Consider the following 25,461-nt stretch of genomic DNA (forward strand, 5'->3'; position numbering starts at 1 on the left):
GATGATCAATATGAAGGTACTGCCCAGGTTCCTTTTCCTGTTCAGATCCCTCCGGATCTTCATCCCCAAGGCCTTTTTCACCAAAGTTGGCAAATTAATCATGGTGTTTGTGTAGAAATGGAAGAGCCCAAGAATCAGAAAAAGGGTAGTACAGAGAAGGATAAACATGGGGGGGTCTGGCTCTCCTGAATCTCCAATTCTACCACTGAGCTACTACCGCAGAAAGGGTGCATGGTTGGATCAAGGAACCGGAGGTAAATAGGTTAAGGTGGAGGAATGTTCCTATGCAGAGATGCACCACTGCACTCCCATCCCCCATCCCCAGCCAGATACTCAAAAAGCCCAGTGGTAGTGGCCATATAGGACGTGGACCCAACTACGGCACTTTGGTCTGACCCCGGTGTCCATCATGGGCCCCATCTGCAAAATGTCATCCCCATGACAATAGATACTGTAGGCATGGAACATATATGTAGTCGGTAGAATGCTGATCCTGAGAAACTCCGAGACAAGCTCCAACTACCGAAAGGGAACAGATTAAGATACAGACAAGTAAGGAATTTCCTCCAAAAAGAGACAACAATGTTCCCATGGTACCGGGACACTCACTACTAGACAGACTTCTGACCACGAGCAAACTAGGAGACGGCAACTCGTGGACATGTACGATGGATACTGGAAGAAGTACATACACCTGTTGAAGAGAAACTGGAGAAATGGAAGGAGGAACTGTGCATAGAGATAGGGGGAGGATTCTGGTTCGAAGCACTGCATAGGGTAAACTCCACCTCCTCATGTACAGGGCTGAACCTTACGCAGGTATAGGTGGTGCACAGGGCTCCGCTAACCAGAACAAGATTGAGCAGGCTCTTCCCTGGTGGAGGACAAATGTGAGCGGTGCCAGTGAAGTCCGGCTAACCACACCTACATGTTCTGGTCTTGCCTCAGGCATATCGGCTACTGGACGACGTTCTTTGAGGCCATGTCCATGTTAAGGAATGGGTTAAGAAACATTCCAATTAGATGTCTCATTGATCCAATGATTGGCACTGATATGTAAAGAGGCTACAGGTGGCCTTTGAGGCATGTGATGTGATGATAAGGTTTTGGTGCTGAGTGTATTCATGAAAAATAAAGGTGTTTGGGAAAAGGAGCAGAACTCTTGACTCTCTACTCAACAGCAGCCAGACGCAGAGAGTCCAAAGTTGTGGGGTGAGGGTGGTTTTTGGGGCATCGGAACAGCCAGAGCTCTTTATGGGAAGATGAGCAGACGCCCTAGTCTTTGCCTCCCTAATCGCCCACCAAAGACTCCTGCTTGGCCACAACCTCACTATCCGCCCTAGCAGAGTTCTCAAATTGGAGAAAATGTAATTAACCATCCGGGGATCAGGAGAAGGCTTCCACAATGCGCGATGGCTATTCACCAGCTTGTTGCAAGACCAGTTCGTGGCCAGCAACCAATAAGCAAGTGTGGGTGGGGGGGGGGGAAACTAAACATATATTGGATAAAGAAAGAAGGGGGAAGGAAGGGTGAGGGGGTGTTAAGAATGGGGGTGCTTAGAGGCCAAGGAGAGGAAACACAAAAAAAGGGATCTAGAAGGGGCAAAAGGCAAGAGCGCAAGTGGAGGGCAGCAGGTCAGTGGTTAGTGCTTCTGCCTCACGGCGCCGAGGTCCCAGGTTCGATCCCGGCCGATCACTGTCCGTGTGGAGTTTATACATTCTCCCTGTCATTGCGTGGGTTTCACCCCCACAACCCAAAGATGTGCAGGCTAGATGGATTGGCCCCTTAATTGGAAAAAATTAATTGGGTACTCTAAATTTTAGTTGGAAAAAGAAGAGCGCAAGTGGAAGTGACCACAATGGCAAGACCAAACCGCGCACCAAGTTAGTGCTGAACAAGTCTTTCTCCCCCCCCCCCACCCCTAGCGCGGTTCAGTGCCAGGGGACAGCAAGGACGGACGGTTGCGGCAAATCTACGCAGCAGGAGCTTCCAATCACCAGGGCTCCCAAATAGGGGCCCACACACCTGTACATAGGCTCTATCATTGCACTCTGTAAATATCCTTTCGTTTTCTGTTGTCTTTTTTTCTTTCCTTCTGATGTGTTACCAGGTTAATGTTGCACTCTGTTGACAAATGAAATTCTCAATAAAAAAGGCTTTAAAAATATATAAAAACAGAAATAAACTTCCACAAGGCAGATTAATAAATATTTTACTCACAACAGACCAGAGGTTCAGAATGAAAATCATATTATTATCCTCTGTTGCGCTGTCAAATGCAGATTGATAAAGAATTTAATGATCACGTTTGCAATTTTGAAAATGAGCTGTGCCTAAGAGCTAGTTTTCTGCATACTGACGTGGTGGTCTAAAAAACAGATGTCAATACTGCGTTTTTTATTTTATTTTTATGATTTGAATTTTAGACTCGTAAGATTCAGAGCACAGTTCATCACACGGTTAATTTAATCCTAAATGTATTATTAGATATGTTTCCTTCGTGCCCACGTGTGAATGCCCATGGCACTTAACAATACAACATAGAGTACAATATGTAATACTCAACGGGTCATGTCTTAAGCAATAAGCTATTATATTTGTCATCAGAAAATTCATATTTATCATTAATTAAATTAATAACCATTTGCAGTTTAATTTGAGTAATTGAATTTTCACATTAACTTGACAACAGCATTTTTGTTTGCATCAACGTACATGTAGTTCACAATGCAATGACAGAATTTTTATTGGAGAAGGTAATGTTTATTCTGTTAAAATTATATGTGAGATGACAGTATAATAAAAATACTTGAATGCATGTGTGTACACAAGTTTTATCAAGCTATAATTCCAGGAAGAATTCTTAGATGAGTCACGCATTATTCCTTTGTTGTAATTATAATGTGTGAAATCTAAGTGGGGTTTTTTAATGTAATTTAATACTTGGTGAACATTAAACATTGGTTGTTAAACTTCCCTGATGTATTCAGATATATTTCCTGTTGGTGTTTTGTTTTATTTATTGGAATCCTCATGCTCCAGTAGTTCAGTTACTGGCTGAACAGTGCTAGCTTTACAACTATTGGAGACTGAACATATGGTTGCCTTCAGGGATTGCAAGTTAATAATATTTCACCTACGAAGTACATGGTTACCTCAAGTCAGTTAATAAGCTTGATGAATCACATAGTTCAAACATGCAATATTTACAAAAAAAGTTAGAAAAAAACAATTTAGAGATTCTACTTAAAAACAGATTTATCAGAAATCTGTCCTGCTTGCAATAGATAACATGCTATCTTGCGAAACTGATTGTTCCGTGCTGCATGTTGGATTTAGAAAGCCAAGGGAGTAGCCACACGCCATGGAGGAGACAACATTATGATCTCTAGACTATTTAGCGCTTCAGTTGACCTGAAACAAAGTGCCAGGCCTGATTGCAATTGTGGCATATATTACCTCATTCTCCTAATGCACAGGGGTAGTCAACTGATTTATAATCCATTAGATCTTACTCAGCAGAAATAAATTATGATAAAAATATGATAGAGAATTAATTTAAATTGTAAAAGGCACCCAGAATTTTTTGAACAAATATAATCTTCTCGTAAACTAATCACTACTTTTAACAGCATTTATTGACTTGACATAATGTGGCAAATGTGACTTTTATGATATAGTTATCTGATCTGTTAAAGCACCAGGTTGAAAATAGTATCATCATTCGAAAGTCTCTCTATATCATAATAAATGTCAAGTCAAATCCATTGCTTTACCCTGAAATAAAATTGTCTGAGGGTCCGAGAGGAAATGTTCCTTCAGTTGTCGTATCTTATTAATTGTTGAATTCAAAATTATGTTTTCTCAGCATGCAAAATATTGAAATTATTAAGCAAAATATTTTGCAAACAATTTGAAGGAAAGCATGTTTAGAATGGGGAAGCACAGAGCAGACCAGAGTCAGAAGAACATGCTGGGATTTAGAGTTGAAAAAGATTGTTCTGGGACCTTTGAAGCGACATGTTTTACGCTACAGTATTGCCAATTGTAATCACCTTTACTTGATAGGGATATTGGAACACATATTGCAACAAGGATTTTTTTCATTGCAGCCAAAGGCTGCTACACTAAATGTTTTCTAAGCATAGAATCGTGCAACACGGAAGGAAGCTGTTTGGGCTAACATATCTGTGCCAGGTCTGTCAAAGAGCATAAAATTGCTTCCACTCTGCTGAGCTTTACCCATGGCCCTTCAATATTTTCAAATATAGATCCAATTATATCTCCTAACAACACCCTTTCAGACCATGCATAAAAATCACCGATTAAATAATTGTTCCTACTCTCTCCTGGTTGTCTTGCCAATTATTGTAATCAATCCTATTATTCAGATGCAACGTAATTTATCGGAAAAATTTACGCTGTTTCTCTCCACAAATGCTACCTGATTTGTTGAGTATAATAATAATAATCTTTATTGTCACACGTAGGCTTACATTTACACTGTAATTAAGTTAAAATCCCCTAGTCGCCACATTCCGGCGCCTGTTTGGGTATACAGAGGGAGAATTCAGAATATCTACCTAACAGCATGTCTTTGGGGACTTGTGCGGGAGGAAACCAGAGCACCCGATGGAATCCCACGCAGCCACGAGGAGAATGTGCAGATTCCACACAGACTGTGACCCAAGCCGGGAATTGAACCTGGGACCCTGGAGCTGTGAAGCAACAGTGCTACTCACTGTGCTACCGTGCCACTCATATCTCCAGCATTTTCTTTTTTTTTTTTTTAAAAATTTTAGAGTAGCCAATTATTTTTTTCCAATTAAGGGGCAATTTAGCGTGGCCAATCCACCTAACCTGCACATCTTTGGGTTGTGGGGGTGAAACCCACGCAGACATGGGGAGAATGTGCAAACTCCACACGGACAGTGACCCAGGGCCGGGATTCGAACCCGGGTCCTCAGCGCCGCAGTCCCAGTGCTAACCACTGCGCCACATGCTGCCCTATCTCCAGCATTTTCTGCTTTTATTTCAAATTCCAACAGCCCCAGCTTCTCCAATGTATCCACATAACTGAACTTCCTCATCCGTGGGACCATTCTCATGAATCTTTTCTGCGCCCTCTTTAATGTCTTCACATCCTTCCTAAAGTGTGCTGTCCAGACCTTGATAGAATACTGCAGTTGATGCTGAACCAATGGTTTATACAGGTTTAACGAACCTTGCTTGCTCTTGTATGCTATGCCCCTACTTAAAAACCCAAAATCCCATATGCTTTATTAACCCCTTTTTTCAACTTGTTATACCATCTTTAATGACTTGTGCACAATGCTCTCAGGCCCCTCTACTCCAGCATCACCACCCGTTTCCCCCTGCCCTTGCTTTAGAATTGTGCCCTTTGTTTTATATTGTGTCCCTACATTCTTCCTATGAAAGTGAATCATTTCACATTTCTCTGCACTAAATTTCATCTGCCACTTGTTTGTCTGTATGTCCTCTTGGTGCCTGTGACTATCCTCCTTGCAGTTCACGGTACTTCCAAGGTTTTGTATCATCCGCAAATTTTGAAATTGTGTCTTAAACACCGAATTACAGGTTATTAATATACATCAGGAAAAGTAGGGTCCTAACACTGATCCCAGGGGAACCCCATTGGAAACCATCCTGCAGTCCAAAAACTGCTGCTTATAATGAATGCTGTTTTTGTCGCTCATTCAATTTCACATCCATGCTGCTACTATCCTTTTTATTTCATGGACTTCCACTTTACTAACCAGTCTGTTGTGTGACACTTTAGCAGATGCCTTTTCAAAATCCATGTGCACCAGATCAAATGCATTACGCTTATTAATCTTCTCTATTCCCTCATCAAATTGGTAAAGCATGATTTGTTCCTAATCAGTTCCACTTCTCTTTTTACCATACCTTTAATATTAATTTATTTATTTTTAATTTTTTTTCCAATAAAGGGGCAATTTAGCATGGTAAATTCACCTAGCCTGCAGAGCTTTGGGTTGTGGGGGTGAAAGTCACACAAACATGGGGAGAATGTGCAAACTCCACACAAAGTGACCCAGAGCCGGGATCGAACCTGGGACCTCGGTGCCGTGAGGCAGCAGGGCTAACCCACTGTGCCACCGTGCTGCCCACCTTTAATATTTATATGGCTGTAGAAAACTTCAGAATTTACTTTTCTATTAGCTGCCAGTCTCTTCCTATACTCTCTCTTTGCTTCTCTTATCTATTTTTTCACTTTCCACTCTGAATTTCCTGCATTCATCTTAGTTTTTTTAATTGCTCAGGATATTATCCACTTAACATTGGTCATACTCATTAATTGTATACTTCGTCTTACTCTCTATATCCCTTTCACCATCAGAGGACTCTGGGTTTATTTTCCCTACCTTTTTCCACCATAGGAATATAACTTGACTGCACCCAAACTTTCTCAGATTTCAACATTGACATGTAATGGTTATACACTTGATGACATTGGAGAAGAGCTTTTTGAATAGTTCAAGAAGAATATAAAAAAGACTCACTGGAACTCCGGAATAAATATCATTTTCTCAAATGATCTAAATGACATAAGAAATTAGTTATAGCCGTCCCTTTAAAATCATCTTGGGTTGGATCAAGAGATAGAATGCCTTAATTCATTTTTATTAACCAGAAAAGCCAATTAAGTAACCTTCAATGTAACAAATGAATGGCTTTAAGTTCTGCATTATTTCTCAAGTTCCAGCCTTATGATGTGTTCAACATTGATGAAACAGAATTTCCCTGAAAGAATGTACCAAGAAAACATATATGTCTACTGCTGGAAGTGCTTAGTGTAAGGAAGCAAAGAATATATGTCTGTGTCTGAGCATTAACATATAAACAGACCAATAAGCAGCTTCTTCTGATAATTAACAAAGTCTGGCTGTTTCAAAAATATTTAACAGTTTAACATTTCAGTGAGACATTTTGGATGATTTCCACAATTTTTGAATTTGATTTGATTTAATTTATTGTCACATGTACCGAAGTACAGTGAAAAGTATTCTTCTGCGGCCGAAGAATGCACGTACATAGTGGACACATGAATAATCAAGAGAACATTGACAAATGGTACATCGACAAAACAGTGATTGGTTACAGTACAGAACAAGGGGCCAAACAGAGCAAATACATGACAATACATTCAGCCTCTGGTTACAAATTTTAGGTTTTCTTTCAATTCATGTACAGGACAAGAGCATAGGAGGTTAGGCCAGCATTTATTGCCCATCCCTGAATGCCCTTGAGATGGTTAGATTCTCCCTTATCGGAGATGGTCATTGCATGACGCTTGTGTGACGTGAATGTTACTTACTGCCTGACATTGTTGAGGTCTTGCTGCATTTGGACATGGACTGCTTCAGTATCTGAGGAGTTGCAAATGGTGCTAAATATTGTGCAATCATCAATGAACATTCCCACTTCGGACCTTGTTACAGAAGGATGGTCATTTATGCAACAGCTGAAGATGGTTGGACCTTAGGCATTACCCTGAGGAACTGCTGCAGTATTGTCCTGGAGCTGAGATGATTCATCTCCAACAACCGCAACCATCTTCCTTTGTGCTAAGTATGACTCCAACAAATGGAGTGTTCCCCCGACTCCTTTTGACACCAGTTTTTCTCCGGCTCCTTGATGCCATATAGGGCAGTCACTCTTACCTCACCTCTGGATTTCAGTTCCTTTATCCATGTTTAAACCAAGACTGTAATTAGGTCAGGAGCTGAGTGATCCTGGCGGAACTCAAACTGAACATCACTGAGCAGGTTATTGCTGAGCAAAAGTGTTGATAGCAGTGTTTATGATGCCTTCCATCACTTTACTGATGATCGTGAGTAGACTGATGGGGCAAAAAATTTCCAGATTATATTTGTCTTGCTTTTGTTTGTATTTAGGACATCCTGAGCAATTATTCTGTGTTGTAGCTGTACTGGAACAGCTTGGCTAGAGGCACGGGATGCTTCAGTATTATTGCCAGAATATTGTCAGGGCCCATAGCCTTTGTAGTATCCAGTAACTTCAGCTATTTCTTGATAGCACGTTGAGTGAATTGAATTATCTAAAAACAGGCATGCTGGAGACCTTTGGAAGAGACCAAGATGCAACATTCACTTCGCACTTCTGGCTGAAGATTATTGTAAATGCCTCAACCTTATCTTTTGCATTGATGTGCTGGGATCCCCCATCATTGAGGAAGGCGATATTTGTGAAACATCTTCCTTCAGTGAGTTGTTTAATTGTCTACCACCGTTCATGACTGGATGTGGCAGGACTACAGAGCTTAGATTTGATCCATTGGTTGGAAAATCACTTATTCTGTTTATCACGCAAGTAATCCTGAGTTGTAACTTCACCAGATTGACATCTCATTTGAAGGTATGCCTGGTGCTGCTCCTGGTATGTCCTCCTGTACTCTTCATTGAACCAAAGTTGGTCCCTTGGATTGGTGGTAATGGCAGACTTTGGGACATGCAGGGCCATGGGGTGACAGATTGTGGTTGAGTACAGTTCTACTGTTGATGGCATGCACCGCCTCTTGGATGCCATGGAATATGCCAGACCATGAGCTTGCAAATTGTGATTGAGTACAGTTCTGCTGCTGCTGATGGTGCACAGCACCTCTTAAATACCCAGTCCTGAGTTGCTAAATCTTTTTGAAAAATATCCCAATCAGCACAGTGGTAGTGCCACATAACATGGCGGATATCCTCAAAGTGAAGATGGGACTTTTTCTTCACAAGGACTATGTGGTGGTCACTCTTACCATACTGGCATGAACAGATGCACCTGCAACAGACAGATTGGTGAGAATGAGCTCAAGTATATTTTTCCCTGTTGTTGGTTTTGTCACCACGCGTGAGTCTAGCAGCTATATCTTGATCACTCAGCCAGCTCGGTCAATAAAGTCGCACTGAGCCACTCTTGGTGATGAGCATTAAAGTTCCCCCCCCCCCCCCCCAGAATATATTCTGCACCCTTGCCACCCTCTGTCCTTCCTCTAAATGGTGTTCAATATGGAGGAGTCCTGATTCATCAGCTGAGGCAGGGATTGGGGACAGTAAGCGGTAATCTACTGGATGTTTACTTGTCCATGGTTGATTTGATGCCATAGAATTTACAGCACAGAATGAAGCCAGTCAGCCCATTGAGTCTGTACCGGCCCTTGGAAAGAGCAACCGTGCCAAGCCCACACCTCCACCCTATCCCCATAACCCAGTAGCCCCACCCAACCTTTTTGTTTTGGACACTAAGGGCAATGTAGCATGGCCAATCCACCTAACCTGCACATCTTTGGACTGTAGGCGGAACCCAGAGTACCCGGAGGAAACCAACGCAGACACAGGGAGAACGTGCAGACTCCGCACAGACAGTTGCCCAAGTTGGGAATTGAACCTGGGACTCTGGAGCTGTGAAGCAACTGTGCTAACCACTATGTTGCCATGAGACTTCATGGAGTCCAGAGTAAATGTTGTGGAGTCCTAGTGCAATTCCCTCCCAAATCTCTGCTGTGTCTGTCCTACTGCTGGGACAACACATGCCCAGGAATGGTGATTTACATAGAATTTAAAATGCAGAAGGAGGCCATTCGGCCCATCGAGTCTGCACCGGCTCTTGGAAAGAGCATCCTACCCAAGGTCAACACCTCCACCCTATCCCCATAACCCAGTAATCCCACCCAACACTAAGGGCAATTTATCATGGCCAATCCACCTAACCTGCATATCTTTGGACTGTGGGAGGAAACCGGAGCACCCGGAGGAAACCCACGCACACACGGGGAGGATGTGCAGACTCCACACAGACAGTGACCCAAGCCGGAATCGAACCTGGGAACCTGGAGCTGTGAAGCGATTGTGCTATCCACAATGCTACCGTGCTGCCCTTGCAGATCTGGACTATTATCTGTTAGCCATGATTCTGTGAGTATGACTATGTCATGCTTTCGCTTGACTAGTGTGTGGCACAGCTCTTCCAATTTTGACATAAGTTGGGAAGGAAAACTTTGCAGGATCAACAGGGTTGAGTTTGCCGTTGAACTTTCCGGTGTAAGTGGATGCCGGGTGGTCATTCCCGTTTCATTCCTTTATAGACTTTCTCATGATTCAATACAATTGAGTGACTCTAGACCATTTCAGAAGGCATTTAAGAGTCAACCACGTTGTGTGGGCCTGGATTCGCATGACCAGGAAAGGACAGCCAATTTCCTTTCCTAAAGGAAGGATTGTTAGTCCAGTAAGAATGCCGTTACACCACTTCCTCCCCAATACGAAAAGGTTAGAATAGAAAGGTGTTATTCATTGTGAATAACTGCCCTGACCAACTTGACATTTAAGTCAAACAAATGTGAAATTTGTCTAACTCCCGATAAGAACTACTATTAAGATTCTGGAATTGAAATTCGGAAACTGGAGTAATCAATCTTGGCTCACCAGAGGAAATTTCTGGCTCGAAAAAAGCTAGCTTCTTGTGGGGTCAATAAGGAATTTGTGATATGTTTTCTGAATGCAGTGAATTTTGTTGTTAGAAGTTGGAATCATATGAGTCTGAGAAATGTCCCAAACTGCTTTTGCCATGTACAAACTAAATCTGAGCGAGAGTGAATATTTTCCAGTGAATTCCCTCCCCGTGAAGGAGAGCTGATCAGGGGAGGCTGTTGTTTCGTCCGGCCAAGACTAGCTTCCAGTATCTGGGTATTCACGCTTTAAAAACTTAACTTTTCTAGCCTGGTGGATGGGATGAAGGCCGATTTGAAACGGTGGGATGCCCTCCCTCTGACCCCAGTGGGAAGGGTGCAGATTCTGAAGATGAATATTCTCCAGTGAGAGTTTGGTACGGTTTTGTTTTCTTTATGAGGGGTAAGGGGGAGGGGTTTTGGAGGATAGGGTGGTGTATTTTGTGAATACAATGGGGTTGGGGTTGATTATATTGTTGTTGGATTTGTTATAATAAAAATGTTGTTTGAATAAAAATATATATTTCTTCGTACTTTTTAAGCCAACCTGCAAATGCATGAAAGAAAATAATTCTGCAAATGGAATGCTTTGACGGAATGGGCATCCTTTATAATAGATGTTCAAATAAGATGAATTAATCAAGATGCATACAAAAAAGGATCAGGAGTAAGCCACTCGACCCCTCATGCCTGCTTTGCCATTTAATAAGATTGTGGAAAATCTGATTATAACTTTAACACCATATTCCTGCCTGCCCCCCAAATAACCTTTCACCCCCCTGTTATCAAGAATCTATCTAGCTCAGCCTTCAAAAATATTCAATGACTCTGCTTACACTGCCTTTTGAGGAAGAGAGTTCCAGAGACTCTCAATCCTCTGAAAGAAAAAATATACTGCTCATCTTTATCTTAAATAGGGACCCGTTATTTTTAAAATGTGACCCCTAGTTCAAGATTCTCTGAAAAGAGGGAACATATGGTACGCCATTTTAATTGCCACCATCTGAGTCACCATGCCTGTGACTGTCGTAATATTTTGAATACCTCCACGAACTGTGAATCCTCTTTTCCCCACTCCTCCATTAGAACTGAGTCCTTACCCTGTCGAGCAGTGGCTTGAGAGGATGAAGGCAGAAAAAGTGGCCTTGTGTAACAGATGTCGGCCAGTAGTTGTGGTGCATCAAGTATCTGGGCAAGTAGCTCCAAACCCCCAGTGGCTGCAAATGGCGATCCATAGAAAAATGGTTTCCTTTCTCCGATACAGTGGTAATGGGAGCTGGTAGTCTGCATTATTGATGCTGAGGCTGGCAACAATTGAGTTTGGTTTCACTCATCAGCATCATTCGTGATTTTTTTTGTTTGAACAATGGTGTACTTCAAACATGGCAATAATTTCGAATTTTGTTCTAAAGAGATGATCTGCAGGTGGGGAAGGTGAATCTGGAAAAGTTTTTGCATTTATTCAATGTGGCAGCTCAAACATTGTGTTGATGATCGTTAGAATTCTGGTTTGCTACCTATGGTCTTTGATTAAGAAGTTAGGACAACGAGCTTATCGCTAAGACATAGTTAATCAGTGCCAATTGTGAGAAGCCAGCAATAACTTTTCCTTCTCAAAGTGGGGAAATCTGTAAGAACATGCTGCCTAAATCTTAATTTTATTGAATATTATAGCAAAAGCACTCTCTCTTATGAAAAAGCTTCCATAGCTGTCAACAGGCCTGCCTGTCCTTTGTTTATCTCTGATAAGGACATGTCTCGAGCACAGGCTGTAAAACAAGACATTCCCAAAGCTTGATACAATTGAGCTTCATGACCGACCAACCCGCCGCGTGTTTTGCAGGAAAGATGGCCCACCAGCAGGATCTACCCTCGCCGGCGGGAAGCCTGTGCTTTGGCACATGGGACCAGTATTTCCCGCCGCCGTGAACAGCCAGTAAATTCCACCCACTGACTGAACAGTGGTTAAACAAACGCTCAAAAATAAAACATAAATCACATTAGATAGTTCTTTACAGCGACCTTAACTGTTCAAATGCTCCATTTCTGTTAGGCATGTTGGATTAAAACTACCTCTTCTAATGCTATTTAACTTCGGAGATATTTAAGGAAATTACAATCAATAAAAAAACAAGGTATTTATGTATAACTGGGACAGCTTTTGTCTTCTATTTGCTTAGAGGTTTTAGATGTATTCACAAGAGGCGTTGTTTTAAAGTGTGCTACTTGTACCAAATTTGGGATTCTAACGAAGGAAGAGTGTAGGAGCTGGGAGATAGGTTAGTGCAGTAGGCTGATAGGTGGCAATTATGGTTCAATACAGATAAATTAAACAGAATAATTTGGAAAAATTAGCAACAAAATAAGGTTAAATGAAAGATTATTCAATGGTACAGAAAAATCTACATGTATTCATATTTTTTTTAAACTGACATGAACAGGCAAATAGGATTCTGGGTTTTACCTGAAACCATTGAACGCAAAAGCAAGAGAGATTAAATTCATTTTGTACAGGTTGTTAGCACACGGTAGAATATTGCACACATCCTTTTGTATTAGAGCTGTGAAAATGTTGCAGTGAAGCTTCATTGATATAATACAGGGATAAAGGGTTACAGCTTTGAAGAAGGGCCCAGAAGATTGTGGATAAAAGGTTAAGGAGATAATCTAAGAGGTTTTCACAATTATGAAATGTTTTGTGTAGGACCAGATTATTTCTACTGGTTGATGAATCAATGATGAGACTCAGGATTGTTGATAGAAAATAAAAGGAAAAGCTAAGATTTTTTTTCATACGTGGCTATTAGAGCATGACATCCCTTTCACCAAATGAATATTGAGACAATTATTATAACATTTAGAAGATTAGAAGCTGGTTTAGCACAGGGCTAAAGAGCTGGCTTTTAAAGCAGACCAAGGCAGGCCAGCAGCATGGTTCAATTCCCGTACCAAACTCCCTGAACAGGCGCCGGAATGTGGCGACTAGGGGCTTTTCACAGTAACTTCATTTGAAGCCTACTTGTGACAATAAGCGATTTCATTTCATTTCATTTTTTTCAGAAGGGACTTGGAGAAGCATTTCAAAAACAAGAATATGTGATGTTGGGAAAGGATTGAGATTACTCCAGTTGAAGAGCTAATAACAGAATAGATGCAAGTTTTAGAATAATTTAAGCAGTCAATATCATTAATTATTACGGTTCTGTTCAATCATATATTAATAAATATTAACACTTTTACAATATTTATATGTTGTTAGAAGTTGCTGATTATTTTCCCCCCAAAGATTCACCAAATTGGAATTTAGAGTCTCAATGGCAGCTGTTAGCACCAAACTACATAGGCTGATAATGCCTGCTACTATTACAAGGTCCATCTGAAACCATCCCCTGAGAGGTCTATAGTCAGCACAGTGGTGATTTCAAGTGGCACAGCAGTGCATAAGCAGGAAGTGGACTCATTACTTTCCGCTATGGTGCTGAAAGTGCTTGGCAGACCGTCCAATACTTCATCTAATTCTTTGTGTGTGGCGAACAGTGTTATTCTCATAGCTTTAACTCTTGAAACCTGTAACCCTGGCTTCCCAAGCAGAGTTGAGAAGGGTCTCACTTTCCAGCAAATCACCACTTTCACTTTGCCCTGCTGTTGGTCATTCATGCTGGGTGCATCGTGACGAGCAGACTCTTGTAAGTCATTCCATAGCCCGTCCAGATTGCCAATCACTGTCTTGATTCTGGGGTGTGATGTAGGTATTATCCCACTTTGAGGTATCTTCTTCTGGAGGTTCTTATCACTGGATGATCAGCAGAGAAAGGGAATAAAAGGTAGTTTTACATAGATTGACTGCACAGTTGCATTTGACATATTTCACAATATTGTCAGGCTCGCTGTTTTTGTCAAGTATATGAAAGGGTATAAGAAATAACCAGAGGCCTTGTTCACAAACTCTAAGCCTCAATACCTCCAATTCAGACAGCTGCCAAGGGTCACTGAGTTCCCCAGTCTTAATCCTCTCTCACATTAAGTACCAGTTTCTCCTACAGAAAGAAAAGTCATTGATTTGTTTTGACCTTGCATAGTAATAAAAAATTCCTTTGTTTATGTAGTGCATTCACTTTGTATTCTATGTTATTCAACAAGTTTTGACTTCTGAAATAATATTGCAAATAAAATGTTTCTGCTCAAAGGAAGTTGATATGTCATCTGGAGTATTTTGAATGAAATTGGTGTTTTCTCATTGTACATTGTTCATTAAGTTGTTTATATTTTCAGGTTCTTTCAGCATTGATATAATTTGAGGTGGTAATTCAGTGTGTTTTTATTTGGTTTTATTTTTCAGAGTCTTCCTCCGAGCAATAAATCAGTATGCAGGTATGCTGAACAAGACATTTCTTGATCAAGCAAACTTTGAGCTGCAGGTAAGTGAAGTAAAGCCAACATCCTGGAATCTTTGGGTCATATAGTGAGATTAGTTTGGCTACAAGTATAAATTATGTTTGCAGATGGTTGTGGGTGACTCGGCACATACTGTAAAAGAAGAATAAAAGTTGCAAACGATACATCATCATGAGTACCTCTTTAAATGGAACTTGTGAGGGTATATAGTATTATTTTTTGTGAGGAGAGAGAAATGAACTGGCACTTAAGATTAAGTGACCTTATTATAAAGTAGTTTGAAATATTTCAAAGCACTCCACCTGATGATCAACCTTTGGAATGCATGCCCTGTTATTTTCTCAGTAAACATGGCAGCCATTCTGTGTGATTAGCTTACCATGGACAACAGTGAGGTGATTTTATGTTTTTTTTATTGGCAGAGTCCTCTTGTCCCAGACAGCCACTTACATTGCCATTACTGTAGATGTTGCATCCAAAGTTGTCTATTACTTTAAACTGTAATAAACCTCATGACTGTTTTGGGCAGTCCAAGCAGCTGTCTGCATTTAAACATGTTACCTATCATTAAGTCCTAATTCCTCATGGTCTCTCGAACTCCTGTCATTGCTGTGAGCTCTTCTTGCTGGATTCCTGAACTAGACAATTTACAGCTTTGTTTTAAAATTAGCTTGGCAATTAAGATGAGAGAATGGATTTAGCTTGTTTAATATTGAACCAGGGAGAGTTGGGGGAATAAAGAACCACCTGTCTTGAGATTGTAGAGTGGTTGCATGAGACATTCAGTAACCGCGCTATAAATATTCATTAGGTTGTAAATGGAGAGACAGAAGATGAAAAATCCCTGTGTGCTTTTTTGAACTTGTTTAGTTATACCAGACATCAGGTAAACTGGGAAAATGCATTGAGACTGGTATTCCCGCTGTAAGTAGTGGATCTTGCATTGAGTGAAGATGGAGTATTTATGAAAATATTAAAATACAGGCAGAACCTTTCTTAAGGAGATGCAGAGTCTAGGTACATGAAGCACTGAGTAACAGCACTATAAATATCGACAAAGCAAGGAAGGTGAAGGTTCCTTCTCTGCTTTTTGAAACTTACGATAATGAAAATACATCCAAAACCCAACCGGCAGCGTGATATTTTGACATTATATTTCTTAGCTAGGATGGGCCCTCAAACAATGCAAAGCTCATCACTGTTGCACCAGAGACTGTCTCCACCAGCGTAAAATACATAGAACAGTACAGCACAGAACAGGCCCTTCGGCCCTCGATGTTGTGCCGAGCATTGTCCAAAACCAAGATCAAGCTATCCCACTCCCTGTCATTCTGGTGTGCTCCATGTGCCTATCCAATAACCACTTGAAAGTTCCTAAAATGTCCGACTCCACTATCACAGCACGCAGTCCATTCCACACCCTAACCACTCTGAGTAAAGAACCTACCTCGGGCATCCCTCCTATAACTCCTACCCTGAATCTTATAGTTACGCCCCCTTGTAACAGCTACATCCACCCGAGGAAATAGTCTCTGAATATCCACTCTATCCCCTCATCATCTTATAAACCTCTATTAAGTCGCCTCTCATCCTCCTCCGCTCCAAAGAGAAAAGCCCTAGCTCCCTCAACCTTTCCTCATAAGACCTATTCTGCAAACCAGGCAGCATCCTGGTAAATCTCCTTTGCACCCTTTCCAATGCTTCCACATCCTTCCTATAATGAGGTGACCAGAACTGCACACAATACTCCAAATGTGGTCTCACCAGGGTCATGTATAGTTGCAGCATAAGTCCGCGGCTCTTAAACTCAATCCCCCTGTTAATAAACGCTAACACACTATAAGCCTTCTTCACGGCTCTATCCACTTGAGTGGCAACCTTCAGAGATCTGTGGACATGAACCCCAAGATCTCTCTGTTCCTCCACATTCCTCAGAGCCCTGCCGTTGACCCTGTAATCCGCATTCAAATTTTTTCTACCAAAATGAATCACCTCACACTTATCAGGGTTAAACTCCATCTGCCATTTTTCGGCCCAGCTTTGCATCCTATCAGTGTCTCTTTACAGTCTACAACAACCCTCCACCTCATCCACTACTCCACCAATCTTGGTGTCATCAGCAAATTTACTGACCCACCCTTCAGCCCGTCCTCCAAGTCATTGATAAAAATCACAAATAGCAGAGGACCCAGCACTGTTCCCTGTGGTACACCGCATACCAAACGAGCTATCTTGCCAAAACCATAGAATCATAGTCCTTCTCTTGAGAATCATTCTCCGCTCCCTGCTTCCTTTTCTTGCTGCTTATCCTACTCTGAATTGTCTTTCTTTATTATCCCAGATTAGTTCAATTCCCAGAGGAAGCCTTACTGGCTATTCTTCCTGTGAGCAACTTGTTTCAGCACAAAGTATTTCACCAGCAGTCAGACTGCTCTCTGTAGATTATTGGACCATAACCTGCTCAGAATGGCAAACAGTTTTGGATTACAACTCTGTGCCCAATTACTTAGGGAATTTATTTCCAAGCCTGTCTCATCCAACCTTCCGACTTAGGCCGGGCAAATTACAGGTAGTGCACAGCGTTCCTGAGGCCCAGCATTGAAGTGCTGCTCTATCAAATTGCAGAAGGCCACACCCTCTTTTTACAGCACTATATACTGTAAACCAAGTAAATTAAACGTCCTATTGAAATTTAGCCTCTTGATAAACCAGGAAGAAGGTAAGTGACTAAGATAAGTGGATAAGGGTTGGGAGTCAGAGGTCAGGGGGAGGCATTGGGACTTTGAGATAGGTTGTTGGAGCTCGGGTGGGGAGGGCTGGCTGGAGATCAGTGGGGTGAGGGAGGGTTCAGTTCAGGGGCTAGGCTGGGCCTGCAGATGTGGGAGGCAAGGGGTGGGGTTGTATGAGCACAAATTTTGTATAAGGCTCAGACTAAATCTTTTGGTGAAAATGCGACCAGCTCAAACAAGGTGACGGCCTATTTTGGTGTGTTGCAGCAGTAACTTTTAATAATAACCTTTGAAAGAATAACTACAGTTGTATGGTCTGATGTTATACATAGAATCTGCCTATTTAGTGATAGCTAATTTAAGTCACAGCTGTATTGACATTGTCTCATAATTCTGGCACAATGTGCCTGTGGGCCAAGTGAATTCCCATGTAAAAGAATTACCAGATGCTAGCCTGGGCATAGTGTCAGTGCAGCTATCAAAGCATCGTGTTTACTTTAAATCTGCATCAGTTCTGTAAACTACTTTAAGTTGCAGTCTGCTAAATGTTCATTATATCATTTACTAAATCCTTGACAATCAAGAGAGATCTAATGACATATAAATTAAGCTAAAATATATTAGTTAACGCTTCACTTGGCGGCACAATGGTTGGCACTGCTGCCTCACAGTGCCAGAGACCTGGGTTCAATTCCGGCCTTGGGGGACTGCCCGTGTGGAGTTTGCACGTTCTCCAAGTGTCTCTGGGCTTCCTTCCACAGCCCAAAGACGTGCAGGTTAGGTGGATTGGCTATGCTAAATTGCCCCTTAGGTTCCAAAGATGTGCAGGTTAGCTGGGGGAATGGGCAGAAGTAGGGTATTCTTTCGGAGGTTCGTGCAGACTCGATGGGCCGAATGGCCTCCTGCCCTGTAGGGAGTCTATGATTCTGTGAAACCTCTGCTTTAAAATATACATATACATTGGGGAAGCTGGTACGCGGCTCATCTTGTGAGTTGGTTTGTAGAGAGTGAAACTCCCTTTCACAAGAGTTGGCTTTTATGCAGAAAATAAGAGAAAAAAACTGAGTACAAAATGTAAAATGAATATTATATATCTGTAAAATAAACCTCCATTACTTGGAGTTCAGTTGCTGATGTGTCATACAACAATGGTGGACTACACTTCTAGTAAATTGTCATGCCTGATTGTACGGACTTTGCTGCAGTCACTACCAGACTTTCCAGGTTGTTTTGCATTGTATCAAATGACTGCAGATGACCACACTCGTGTACTGTCGCTTAGACTACCTAATTTACTAAAGATGGATGTATTTGTGCCAATAAGTGCGAGCGCTATGTGAAACTAATTTCCACCATTTCATGGGAGCTGAGACAAGTTCTTGGAGATGACATTACAATGAAGGAAAACAGAGCTTCCATTACTTTAAATACGTTTCAGGACATATAAAATGTACTTGCGATAAATTACATTTGAAATGTAACCATAATTGTTTGGTAAGCAAAACAGTAGTCTGTTTGAGCAAAATAAAGTTCCATTGGTAGAAATGTATTAAATAGCCAGTTAAAGATACCTCTGTTGTTGATTGGGACTTATCTTTCTTTACTTGCTCAATGCATTCATATTTTTAATATTCCTTTTTGAAAGAGAGTCAGTAGGCGGAGGTTTTCAGCTTCTCCCTTGCAAGAGTTGCTATCTTCTGATATGGACCATTATGTTTTTAAAGCAGATATTTAGCTTCTTCAGCATTCCCTCGGAGTTGAGGATAACTTGCTTCGCTAAAAATTAGTTCTCAGGTAACTGAGGAGTCCAATGAGTAACCTAAAGTCTCTGTCACAGGTGGGCAGACGATGGAGGAGTGAGTGGGTAGGGTGCCTGGGTTTCCATGTACCCTTTCGCTGTCAACACTCAGTGATGAAACTTGAGGTCTTCAGCTCCTTCCCAGATGCTTTTGCTCCACTTTGGGTGGTCTTGGGTAGCATTGAGATTTTTGAAGATTGAAGAGCATGCATTATATTCCAGCATTTGCTACCTGAATGTGTACCTACTATAGTGTATCTAATATGCTTATTTCATATAAAAACATCTTCTGAGTTCTAAATAATTTCCCATTATATCTGGGAATAACAACAACAACCTTAAGTAAACCTACAGCTGTGACCTACATGCATCCTTATTTGCTCTTAAATTTCCCTTTAAACCTGTAACAGGCGAATTAGTCAAACTGCAATTTCCTCTTAACATAGAAAAATGTCCCTAGGCACTTGATGGAAACATAATCAGGAAAAAAAAGCATGAAAGCAGAGGAGGAAAGATGTGGAGCAGTGACTACAAACAAAGGTGGGGTTTAAAGAGGGCTTGAATGGGGAGAGGTTTCAGGAGGGAATGACAAAGCCTAGATATGATGAAGTTGAAGATTGGCGGCCAATGTTGGGGTGGAGAGCGTGAGGTTGCTCAAGAGGTGAAAGTCAAACAAATGCAGTTTTCAGAAGGTTGAAGGGCTAGAAATGCTACAGGGAAGAGGAGTAAAGCCTTGAAGAAATTAGGAGATTTGGGATGAGAATTTTAAATTGTAGACCCTGAACAATGAAAGACAATATTGGTCAATAAGCACAAAACTGATGAATGAACAGTACAAGGTAAATTATTAGGTAATTGGAACTTTTTGATTCGTGAAGAATGAGAGGCCATCCGAGTAAGCATTGGAATGGCCAGGCCTTCGGAGAATATAGATATTAACCAGATGGCAGTGCAGAGACGTGTAATTTTATGGTGGTCAAACAAGACAATCTTTTTGATTAAAAATTAGGTCTGCAACGCAGCTCCAGATCAACTAATGAGCTCGGATAGGAAAACAGTCTGGTTCAACCTGAGGCAGTGTCCATGGAAGGAGGTGTGATGCAGAGTTTGGGTGGGGATGGTGTGGAGGTGACAGTGATGGCTTCCATTTTCTCAGTGTTTTATTGAAGAAAATTGGAGGAAATTGAAACTCATTCAAGATTGAATGTGGACAGCAGAAACAAGTGTTAAAGAGATAGAGCTCAGTATCATCAGAAAAAGTGGGGAATTCAAATTCCCTACAGTGCAGAAGAAGGCTATTCGGTCCATTCAACCCCTTGCAATGACTCTCTGAAAGAGCAGCTCACCCATCCCCACTTCCTCCACCCTACCACTGTAACCCCACCTAACCTACACATCTTTAGACACTAAGGGGCAACTTAGCATGGCCAGTCCACCTAACCTGCACATCTTTGGACTGTGGGAGGAAACCTGAACACCCAGATAAAACCCACGCAGACACGGGGAGAGCGTGCAAACTCCACACAGTCACCCAAGGCTGGAATTGAACCTGGCTTGCTGGCGCTGTAAAGTAACAGTGCTAACCACTGTGTCGCCCTTTGACTCCTTGGGTTCGATTTCATCTCCTTGGAAGTTCAGTGCTTTGACTGAGTTAAAATTGGGCTGTATATCTTCAATGGTCAGCCTATTTTTTTTATTCATTCAAGGGATCTGTGTTTTGCTGGATAGGCCAACATTTATTGCCCATCCCTTACAGCCCTTGAGAAGATAGTGATTAGCTGCTTTCTTGAATCACTGCAGTCCATATGTGTAGGTTCACCATTGTACTGTTAGGGAGTTGCAGAATTTTAACCCCGTGACAATGAAGGACCATTGATAGATTTGCAAATCAGGATAATGAGTGGCTTGGAGAACTCATAGGTTGTGGTATTCCCATTGATCTTCTGCCTGTATCCTTCCTAGATGGTAGATGCCGTGGATTTGGAAGGTGCTGTCTAAAGCATTTGTGAGTTCTTGCAGTGCATCTTGTTGATGGAATGCACTGCTGCTACTGAATGTCGGTGGTGGAGAGGGTGAATGTTTATGGATGGGGTGCCAATATAGACAAGAAACAGACAAGGATAGATAACAAACAAAATACTGCGGATGCTGGAATCTGAAACAAGAGCAGAGGACACTAGAAAAACTCAGCAGGTCTGCCCACATCTATCAGGAGAGAAACAGTCAAAATTTTGAGACATAAACTTTATCAGAACTGAAAGGGGGAGGATGTAAGGATAGATTATAGTTGAGGATTGCCCAGCAATCTTGAGCAACTCGATAGGTAAGGATATTGAGATAGAACAGGAAGCTAATACTGACAATGCTAGGCTACAATTGGTTAGATAAGACTGCATCCAAGTGAAAGTAATTGCAGTGAGCTGTACAATAAAAGAGGATGGTATGGTCGACATTGTCAGAGGCTGTCGAGAGATTGAAATGGGATATGGTACAACAGTGAGCATAACCAGTTTTGGAACTCTATGGGGGGGATGTCAGGTGTGAGATTGGTGGGGTGTGGGCGGGAGGTGAGATCCAAAAAATCCCATGGTGGGGTGGGGAGAAATTGCCTTGTATCGGCGGCGGGGGCCTAGCTGCTGGGCCCACTATCAGGCTGCCCCGCTCAAAATAGCGGCCTGTTATCGGGATTCGCAACAGAATCCCTCGCAATTCCCTCCGTGCATAAACGTGCATGGCAGGAGTTAGTAAATTGCCTCTGGACTTATGCTCTCAGCCCAAACGCAAATCAGTGGCTATTCATCTCCGGCAAGAGAACATAGTCTCCCAAACGGAGAATTCCAGCTGATATTGCAGAATGCCTCACAATTGCAAGAAAGCACTATTATTATTGTTACTGTATTATATGTTGAATATTGCTGAATACGAATCAAATTTTCCTGCAATTAAAGATGCAATTTCCAATTTTGTTATCAAATATCTAAAATAAGAAGACTGGCAAATATGTTTCTGTCTTCTGGTCAGAAACATCCTTATGATCCAACTATGGAAAGTCCAGCCAAGCTTATACTCTCTTTGTTGATGAGTCTAGTGTTCTATTACACAATATCTCGAATGCTACCTATATTAAAAGAGTAGTTCCACCTCAATGGAACCAAGTGATTCTGATCGAGTGCCAAAGCAACAACCAGCAACACTGGACAAACTTAACCCCATCACTCTGACAGTCTTCTCTAAGGTTACAAAGCAGTTCATGACTAAGTGATTACTATCCAACATCGGCTGCCATCTGTTTGGTAACTGCACTGGAAGATTGTCCATTTGATGTTGTGAACTTTCTTTGTTAAAATACTGATTAACTGGGGACAACCTCAACCAGTATTACAACAGGGGCGGAATTCTCCGACCCCCCGGGGAGTCGGAGAATCGCCCGGGGCCGGAGTCAATCCCGCCCCGCTGTGTCCCGAATTCTCCACCCCCTGAGATTCAGCGGGGGCGGGAATCTCGCCGGTCGGCGGGCCCCCCGCGCCGGTCGACAGGCCCCCCACGGCGATTCTCCAGCCCACGATGGGCCGAAGTCCCGCCGCTGACAGGCCTCTCCCGCCGGCGTGGTTTAAACCACCTACTTGATTGGCGGCGCGGGCGGGCTCCGGGGTCCTGGGGGGGGCAGGACGATCTGACCCCGGGGGGTGCCCCCATGGTGGCCTGGCCCGCGATCGGGGCCCACCTTTCAGCCGGCGGGCGGGCCTGTGCCATGGCGGCACTCTTTTTCTTCCGCCCCCGCCATGGCCTTCACCAAGGCGGAGGCAGAAGAGACCCCCTCCCCTGCGCATGCGCCGGTATAACGTCAGCAGCCGCTGACGCACCGTCGCATGCGCGGACTTACGCCAGCCGGCGAAGTCCTTTCAGCCCCGGCTGGCGTGGCACCAAAGGCCGTTCACGCCAGCCGGCAGAGTGTAGCCCCCCAATGTAAGGGCTTGGCCCCTAAAGGTGCGGAGAATTCCGCACCTTTGGGGCGGCCCGACGCCGGAGTGATTCACACCACTCCGACACGCCGGGTAGGGGAGAATCCCGGCCCAGATATTTAAAAGGAATTTTACAAGTTTGATCACACAGTTCTGGTTTGGAAGTTGCGAAAGTTAAATGTACATTCGAATCACCGCTGGTGGGATACTGACTTCCTCAAATACCATGGCTGTCTATCCGAATGTATTTAATTAACAGCAGGTGTGAATTGGCTAAGCATAATTATTTTCCCAATCCTCATTAATGATGCTCTCTGCTCTTCCGGCCTCAAATACATGGACAATACAACATTCTGACTCCAGGCTGCGGGGTGCAATTGGTGAGGCTCAGAAAACAATTGATGCCCCCAGTGAATGGTGTTGCTGTTGTTTGTTGTTTCTCTTCCTGCACATAGTGGTGCACAAAGGAAATTTTCATTTTTTTCCGTCAGAAACTTTTACTGGGTTGCCAAAGACTTATAGCTTGAGGGCAGCACTCCACACCCAAGCAGAGTTGACCAGGAGTCTTTCCCACTCTTGCTACCTGAAATTGGCATGCTGAAGAAATTTGCAGGTTGAGACTCAACCTGTCCGTCGCGTTATCACAACACAATCCTTGGCCATCAAGTACTGGGGTGGGACTTGAACCCGAATCTTCTGGCTTAAAGGTAGTCCAAATCATCACAAGAACTCCAATGAATAGTGTGGGGAAACAGTATACAGTTGAATGCTGCTAAATGTAATGCCACGCACATAGACTTCAGTAGACAGGAGAATGTGCTCCTTGAAATACAATTAGGCAACAACACCCTGGCAAAGATAAAAACCTTGCAAATCCTGGATATAAACATTCAAGCCAACTTGAAGTGGGATGTTCAAGTGGACAGTATACTGAAAAGAAACAAATAGATTGATGTTCATTTTCAGATCACTCATCCCTTTCAGACGCCCTGTCCATAACCTGGTATTGATGTACATGACATACATTGGCTACACCCATCCCTTTGGCAAATATGATACGCCTGTATGGCACTTTGGCCTGACAACATTCAAAGCAGTCAGATTAAAAGAATATAGAACTGCGAGCTGAGATTGATCTGAGACACACAGTACCAGTTGTACTGCAACAGCTTTCATGTGACAAAGCTTGAAAGTCTACAACTATGAATAGTTAATATTCCTTATGAAATTTGTCCAATTTCAGAGCTAGTTACCTACTCGGCACCCTAGAGCAATAAAGGTGACTCAATTAAATTCTACCCTGTAAAAAGTAGGACGGAAAACGTACTGATGTATCCCTCTTCCTTACATGTTTGGGTCCTCAGTGAAATATTTAAATGATGAAATTCATACATACTTTGGTGTCTGCGCTGTAGGAATGGAGTGTTGGTTTGTAACTCAATATAATTTTAATTCAAGATTACCCTTTTAGCATCCCATCCACCACCTGTTACTTGCTAGATTTGTATATTTTTGTTGCAACATGATTTTTACATGTTTGCAGTTTTGTTTACCTGTCATGCTTCAGCTTTCAGGCTGCAAACATGTTTCTTGAATAAAATGCCATTACAAGAAATGAAAGGTTGATGCCACTACATTTACTTTTACAAGATATGTTAATTCATTTGTAAATTTAACAAGGCTAATCCTTTGCTATAAGTTGATCTTTTTAAAGATGTGAATGTCGCTGGCAAAGGCATTTGTTGCCCACCCTAATTGTTTTAAGAAGCTGGTGGTGATCTGCCTCCTTGAACCATTGCATTCCACATGTATAGAAACAGCATTGTTCGATAGGAAATTCGAGCTTTTTGACCCAGTGACTATATTTCACCTGATGCATTTCTTTTTGCATTCCAATTGTATGAATTAGTGCAGAGTATTTCTGCAGAGTAAACCATCTGCAAAAATGTTATTAACAGAAAGATGATGAACATTGAAATCATGAAAGTAAAGAATAGCTTATTATGATGCATGAAAATGCATCAGACGTCTATAATAATAATAACCTTTATTGTCAGAAGTTAGCTTACATTAACACT

General features: G+C 42.2%; 1 protein-coding gene across 1 annotated transcript in view; it reads left to right on the plus strand.

The window, feature by feature from the left end:
- Positions 1 to 25,461, plus strand: part of dock1 (dedicator of cytokinesis 1) — a 763,650-nt gene that overhangs the window by 506,521 nt on the left and 231,668 nt on the right. The window contains 1 exon segment of the mRNA XM_038821673.1: positions 14,839 to 14,917. Within this exon segment, the coding sequence (XP_038677601.1) occupies positions 14,839 to 14,917 (79 nt within the window).

The sequence above is a fragment of the Scyliorhinus canicula genome, chromosome 16 (assembly GCF_902713615.1).
Source record: "Scyliorhinus canicula chromosome 16, sScyCan1.1, whole genome shotgun sequence".
Lineage (NCBI taxonomy): Eukaryota > Metazoa > Chordata > Chondrichthyes > Carcharhiniformes > Scyliorhinidae > Scyliorhinus > Scyliorhinus canicula.